This window comes from Humulus lupulus, chromosome 8 (assembly GCF_963169125.1).
Source record: "Humulus lupulus chromosome 8, drHumLupu1.1, whole genome shotgun sequence".
NCBI lineage: Eukaryota > Viridiplantae > Streptophyta > Magnoliopsida > Rosales > Cannabaceae > Humulus > Humulus lupulus.
In genome coordinates, this window is record NC_084800.1 from 103,252,724 (window position 1) to 103,260,737 (window position 8,014).

At 33.0% G+C, this 8,014-nt stretch overlaps 1 protein-coding gene across 1 annotated transcript; it reads right to left on the minus strand.

The window, feature by feature from the left end:
• Window positions 1-2,035: 2,035 nt before the first annotated feature.
• Window positions 2,036-4,183, minus strand: LOC133798254 (probable protein phosphatase 2C 25). Its single transcript, XM_062236491.1, has 4 exons — window positions 3,599-4,183; window positions 2,952-3,290; window positions 2,652-2,831; window positions 2,036-2,543 (listed from the first exon to the last, which is right to left on the minus strand). Exons 1-4 carry the CDS (start codon window positions 4,031-4,033, stop codon window positions 2,379-2,381), a joined length of 1,119 nt encoding a protein of 372 aa, XP_062092475.1. The 5' UTR covers window positions 4,034-4,183; the 3' UTR covers window positions 2,036-2,378.
• Between the last annotated feature and the right edge of the window lie 3,831 nt (window positions 4,184-8,014).

The following is an 8,014-nucleotide window of genomic DNA, read 5'->3' on the forward strand; positions in this document are numbered from 1 at the left end:
TTCACAAACAAGTAGCACTATAATTTTTATTTTGATCCGATATATAAATAATTGTAATATTTTACTTCAAAAAATTATTAAGATCTTTTTTTTTTCGAAGGTGACCGTTACCAATCAAGCAGCACATGGTCCACTTAGTCCGATATGCTATGTTTTTGGTTTTAATAGAAGGACTAAGAAAACTAAGAGCTGTTCTCCTTCATTTTTTTAAATACCTTCCCAAAATATATATTTTTTTATTTTACTTCTAAATTTTATATATTACCATACATCAACTTCTCTATATATTTCTCTACATTATTTAAATATTATATCTTTAAACATATTTTATTAATTAAAGTAAAATAAATTAATTGAAAAATAAAAAAGAAATAATAAATATATATACTAAATAGAAGAGAGAAAGCTTATAAAGAAAAATAATAATATTAAAATATTATACAAAGAATATGTAAATATTATGTAAATGTAGATATGAATTAATTGGAGTTTATGCATAACTATTATAAATATATGTATAAAGGAACTGAATGGAAGATGTTTTTGTAAGTTTTAGCTAAATATTATAGAGAAAGTGTATTACAAAATATACCACCAAAATATATATTTTTTTATAATTTACCTCAAACTTTTACATTATACCATACATCAGTTTCTCTATTTTTTTCTCTACATCATTTAAATATTATATTTTTTAAAATATTTTATTCATTTTAAGAAATAAAATAATTAAATATAATAATATCACACTCATATATATATATATACAAAAATTTATAAAAAAAATAATAAAATATTTATAATTTGATAAATAGTATTACACTATATATAGAGAAATATTATTCATTTAGGTAAATAAATATAATTTTACATCACCCATTAAAAAATTATTAAATGGAAGATTATTTAATAATTTTTTCTTTATATTATAAAGAATTAGACATTTTACCTCCTGGGAGTAATCTCCTCTAATTCGAATACTTAGGTGGGATATTTGTTAATGTTAGATGTATGATTCTAATTAGAATTGATGGAGGGATATTAATTAATATCGAAAATTTATTAATAATTATTACTAGGCTCCTCGCCTAAGCTTATTATATTTGGGGATCAGGAAACTGTAACAATGGTTATGTAGGTATCTAAGATTTTATGGGAGCAAACCACATGCCTAACCATTTCTACTACCCTCTTTCTTGAGCATATTTTATTTTATTTTATTGATCATCAAAATTGATTAAGAGACACTTTATCATAATTAATTAGAATCTATTATGTGAAAATTATGTAGTTTTTTTGTTTTTAATTTTTCTTTTTTTCTTTTAATTTTTTAAAAATTAATATGTAAATCCAAAAACTGATTAGCAGACTAATTTTTTCTAATTTCTTTTTGAATTGTACAAGCACACCCCTTTTTTAAATTAATATAAGAGGTTTGTTTTTCTTACATAAAATGTGATAACAATATTATGGCTGTAAAGCTATTAGATCTGAAGAGATAGAAGTTGGCGACCTAATAATGATGCTGCTTACACTCGGGTGGGATTGACTTTAGAATATAGGAACAAAAGTTGAATTTCCACATGTTATCTATTATCTATTGATAAAGAACAAGTTAAAATAAGATTTGGGGTCCCAGCTCACAATTGAGTTGATCAACTAGAGAAAAATCATAGATCGAAATCTCCCTCGTGCCGAAATATTAAACTGGCTTAGTCTTAGTGAGCTGCCAAACAAGACCAGCCTGGTGCAACCACAAAGTGGTTCACGGTTAGAAAATCATGAATATAGATAATTGAAACGACAATGTTTCGGCGTGCAAAACGAGCGTTGAAACCCCTTTTGCATGAAAATATTTTATTTTAAAAAAATTAAAGTAATTATTCATTTTCCATGCTTGTCGCAATGATTTTGCAACCAATTAATTTGTGGAATAACTTGCATTTACAGTCCCTTAAAATATTGAAAATGGTACTTCAGAAAGATAAAGCATTGTGATTATGCAATAATTAGAATAGAAATAACTCAAGTGATGTACTGAACATCAATATGCTATACTGCTATTACTTTGTAAAGGGTTACAATTATAATTACGCTAATTTGATTCTGAAAATTTTCCTACTTGTTGAGGCAAAATCTCAGATGAAATTGAAGGCTGTCATTCACATTTGGGAAAGGGAAACATCTGAAGGTGAAGCATTTTCTATATATGTATGCATATAGTATGAAAGGAAGAACCAGGCCATTCCTGAGGCCGAAGGAGTTTTCTTGCTTTCTTAGGCTGCAAGTTCCTTGCCAAACAAACAAATTTACACTTCAGCAGAAGTAAAACTCACCCTTCTTTTTCATCTAAACTTCTTCTAACCCTAAAAGTTAAATCATGATATGAACTGTCGTAGTTGGATTACCACCACGCTAATATCATCAATTGAGCCTTTTTTTGCTGATAGCTCAACTAGTTTTTTACAAGCAGAGAGTGGCTCCGGCTTGTCCACACCTATGCATAAAGGGCGAACTATATCTACTGCTTCCTGATTGGTAACCTGTAACGAGAAAACAAACAATACACATTTAGAAACGCAAGCATTTTGTACACAACATTTATTACACAAGAGATAATGAAAGGTGAGATAATTTGTTTGAAGTATTACCTTGTCCCACAGTCCATCTGAGCCTAAGATCAAAAACTCGCATTCGGGCTTAATCTCCAAGACTTTGGTTTCTGGTTCGGCTATAACCCATTCTTTAAGATGTCGATCTCCAATACCTCTTGACACAGCAAGTGAACCCTGAATCCTCCAAACACCATTGCAACAATCAACATAACCACCCTGCAAAACAAAACATTGCAAAATAGCTCATCAAAATTATGTATTACCTTCAAGTATCAACTATCTGAAATGAAACTACATGAACTTCACAAATCCCACTTGACTTAGTTGAATGCTTACCAGATTTTCAATTCGCTCCTTTTCATCTTTTCTCGACGGCCGGTGATCGGTTGTAAGGGCCTCAGCAACCCCTCCTCTGCTCATAACAGCACGACAATCACCAGCATTTGAGACCACCAGGTTATGCTTTTGTATTAATGCAGTGACACAGCAAGTACCACCATTGACACCTTCCTTTAGAAAATCCTTATCTGTAGTGAGGTATCCGCCTTTGACAGCTTCCCCAATATCATCTTCATTGCCTTTCTTCAATTGGTTTACTATATTTGAGTCTAAGTTCTTTGCTACAAATTCTGCAGCACCCACCCCTCCATGCCCATCAAATACACCAAAAAATGCCTGTAGTTACAGAATTTAATCAACATAGACTCTACAGCAACAAATACAAACTCTTAAGATATAATTGAAATTTCACATTCATGCCAAAGAATAAATTTTTTAAAATTATACTAAATTTGTTTGATATCCTAATTTACCGAAAACCCAATATTTCATATGCTAAATATGGCGATGTAAAATCAATCAAATTTTAAAACCCATTTTGCCTAATCAGTCCTTAAACATACATCATTCAAAGTTCAAACAAAAACAAAAATTGTAGAATCCAATCTTTCACTCCTAAATTTTCTAGGAGACGTATTAACTACCTGTCTAGACTCTGCCTGGCGGTCAACGATGGCCGAGTAGCGATCCTCCATTACAGCCCTCCTACCTCTCTTACAATAAACCGAATACCCATCAGACTCATCCTCCACCACGTCAGAAGAGCCTTTGGGAGAATCAATAGTAAAACTCAAAGACGCCATCGGAATATTAATCCTCGACGGTCTCTTCCTCTTCAGAACCTCACCCGTACACGAGCCGAGACCCATATTTGAAGAAGGTGTTGTCTTTCTCTGAACTCGACCAGCTAAAGGCGAAGATGTTGTGGATTGAGTAGTTGAACTTGAAACTGAACCAGAACATTGAACTTTGACGAGTCTGGGAGAAGAACACGAAGAAGCTTGAGACTTGAAAAAAATTGAAGAGACATTAGTTGGAGAAAAGATGGGTGAATTTGGTATTGCAACCGCGCAAGGCATGTCTTATTGTCTTCTTTAAGTTTTCTTTTCTTTTCTTCTTCTTTTTCTTTTTTCTGTGTTTGAGATTGTGAAATACTTCAATAAATGGGATTGAGTATGCTATATAAAGAAATGGGCAAGCTAGAACCGACGTAGTTTTAAGACGTTTGACCAGCCATTGACCATGTTTGGAGACTTAACATGTGGGTTTGGTGTAAGAATTTATATAAAGAGCTGGTGATGATTTTAATTTTAATGACAAAAAAATATTCAACGGTCAAACACGTTAAAATTGGTGCGGTTCTTAGTTGTGCGACAGAGTCTCTTTTCATCGTCTCCTTTATATTCCTTTATATCTGTATACTATACCATAATTATATAAATATTAATATCATATTATATTTTAAAAATTCGTTTCTTTGTATAGTATTTCTTTTGAACTAGAATATTAATAAAGTTATAATATTGTAATATTTTATCTTTTGAATTATTATGTGGCAGATTCTCGGTGGTTGCACTACATATTTTTTAACTTTTTTTGGTGTGCTTCAAAGTACACAATAGTTGCTTAGTTCCAGCTACATACGGAGCTCAGTGCTGTCTTTAGTCGGTGGCAAGTGCCGTCACCGCCAAGACCCCCTCAACGCCAAGTCACCCATTTATATTATTCATTCCTTTCATTTGTATTTGAAAGTATATATAATTTAATTATCGCGAAATTTTATTACGGGGAGTTCTGTTTTGTTTTATGTGCATAAAGAAATTATAATTAAATGCTTTTTATATCATATTATATATTGTGATTATAGTAAATATTATATTAATTTTCGAGAAATTTTAAATAATTTATGATGTCTAAAATAGAATTCAAGCAGTCAATTACTAGCGTATTTTATTTTTATACGTGTACAACTAACTATTTTGAACTTAAGTTTTCGACATTATAAAATATTTAGAATTTTTTTTAAAATTAGTAAAAGGCTTACTATAACTAGAAGTGGATTATAATTTCTAGAGTAATTAGTGGTAAAACACAATTATATTTACCTTTCGATACACTTAACCTCTACCACCACCCCCCCCCCCCCCCAAAATAAATTCTTTTTTGTTTCCCTTAGTTACCGGCATAGAGTCACGTGGCCATCTAACACCAATGTCACGTCATAATTCATTAATTATTTTAAATTAATTAAAAATCATTTTAATTTAAAAAATAGAATTAAAAAGTAAACAAAAAAAATTCTCCATCTCCTACACGATATTTCATCATCAAACCCATTTTCTTCATCATTAAACTCATATTAAGTTTGTAGCCATCTTCAACATCAATCACAGTTAAGAACAAAAATTTTAAACAAAAATCTCACTATGTACCAATCAACACCAACAACTAAAAATCTCAGCAATAAACAACCCAGCAAATCTACAATCAAACAACTTCAATAAACTCACAATCAAACCCATAAATTCATAACACAAACCATTAAACATAAAAAAAAATATTCATTGATTTAAACTAATAAATTTGAGTAGAAAATAAGAGAAATCAGAGTTTAAGCAATGAAAACAAAAGAGAGAGAGAGAGAGCATACGCCGGAATCCCAACAATCAAGGAGAGCAAAAACTAGAATCCCAGTAGCTCTCATTCTCGTCACCATAAATCCCCCAGCCCCAACACCTCGTCGGCCCAGATATCTTGGTATCACCCAGTCGTTTTCCGTGAGCCTAGCGCAGGCTAGCTGCGAGGTTGTTCGTCCAACACTAGTGAGCCCAGCCTAGATCCAACTCCTCCCGTCAACGAAGGCCTCGCATAGATCCTGTCGCCCCCAGCCCAAATCCATCTTCTCCTCCCGTTGACGAAGGTCACGCACAGATCCTCCATCGCACCCTCAATTTACCTCCCAAAGTTGTCCCATATCTGTTCACACAACCCACAACATCCACAACCTCCGTCCCAGTCACCGATTTGAAGTTCACATCCCCAACCACCAAATTGCAGGAAGAAGAAGAGGCTGAGATCGGGCAAGGTGATTTAAGGTTTTCTTTTTTATTATTTAATTTATTAAATTAAGTTTAATTAATTAATTTCTTTTGATTTTTAAATTAAAAATATTTTTTAAAAGTTTTAATCAATTTAAATTTTTTATATTCATTTTATTATTTAAAATAATTAAATGTTTAAGACGTGGCATTAGTTTAGATGGCTACATGGCTCCATGCTAGCAACTAACAGTAAAAAATTAACTAGATTGTGGATTTGCTAACAAAATAGGGGATTGTGAGGTTTCACCATCAAAAAATAAGAATGGGGGGTTAAGTGTATCAAAAGGTTTTGTCGTCAATTACTTTAATTTCTATACATACCGAAAAAAAATGCCCCTACCGATAGGACAAAACTGACACCCCTACCATAGAATTTCCCTATAATTATTGACTGTCTCTTTTGATATCAACCTAATCTAAGAACTTGACAAAAAATATAAGAAAATAACACAGAGGTTTTACGTGATTCAGGCTATAAAAGAACCCTAGTTCTCGAGTCTTTGGTATTAGTGAGTTTGAAGCTTGTTTGAGGAAACTTTAATGGAGTCTCAGGCAAGATATATATTGTTCTGAGTTTACAATGCTTAACTAGCCAAAATTCTAAACCATTTTCAAGGAGATACCCTAACCCTATTTATAGGGGCTTGGTTCATTAATGTCCTTAATGGACAATTAATACAACATTCCCTAATTATTTGGGGAGTAAATGCTAATTAATTACATTGGGATGCACTAATAAAAACCACGGGCCCAGGCGGATTACACGGGACCCATTTGTAGAAAGTTGTCCACCAACCTTATAGGGAACAGGTATCTGACAGTGTCAGGTAATGGCTGCACGTTTGACCATGTCTGGCGGCGTTATGGAAAATATCAATTGTCGAGTGTACGAACTCGACACCACAACTCGAGGCTCACCAAAATTTGTCAAACGATTTTCTAGTGGACCACAACTGCAATTATTGACACATGGAAGTTACTCCAAGTCCCGAAGACAAAATCCTAGACTTGGATGATTGGTGACTGAAGAAAGCAAGAGGACCACCTGAATGGTCCTCAGGGCGTGGCCTTGGAGACATCCATGCCGTGGAAACAAACTATAATGTCCCAAAGCTCCTAATATGGCTTAATTCCTTGATTAGGGTGACAAGGAGGGCATTATTGGGATATTAAATGATATTATATGATTTAATTGAATATGTATGTGAATATGTGAATTGCATGAGCTATATTATGATATGATTGATTATGCATGTTTAAGTGTATTAAATGTGCGTAAAGGCTCGCTTTTTATTTAAAGGTGCGTATTTGTAATTTTGGCCCGCTAAGGGCATAATTGTGATTATATTATATATATATATATATATGACTGAGACCACATTATTATGTGAATATATTTGAGATATTCGGCAAGAGTCGGTCCTTTTGAGGAAGGTAGCGATAAAGTCAATACGGGGAATAATACCCGGCTTGGGGTGAGCTAAGGGGTATTTTGGTAATTTGGTGAGTTACCAGAACTCATTGGAGTTGTATACTGTGAAAAATAGTGGTGTTTTGTGTTTGGCGAAGTTAATTGGGAATTATAAGGGTTAAGTGGGATTTGAGAGTGCTAAATGTCATGTTTGCCCTTGGGGGTTTCAAGGAAAGGACTAAGTGGCCAGGGGCATTTTGGTCTTTTGGACCATTTGAATGATATATGCTAAGTGGCTGAGTTGATCAACTCAGAAGAAAAAAAACACTTTCTTTCTCTCTCTCCTCTCTCACATTATCTCTCTATAGTAGTGCTTTGAGTTTTGAGAGAATTATTGAATTTTAAAGCGGAAGTAAACATTTGAAATGAATTAAGATGGGGATTAGTTCTGTGAAGGCTTGGGGATTGTCAAAAGCTCAGGTTCCAATTGGGGAGCTTGATTCTTAGAGGTATTCAAGTTGTTTTCTTAAAGTTGTGAGTTTCTTTTG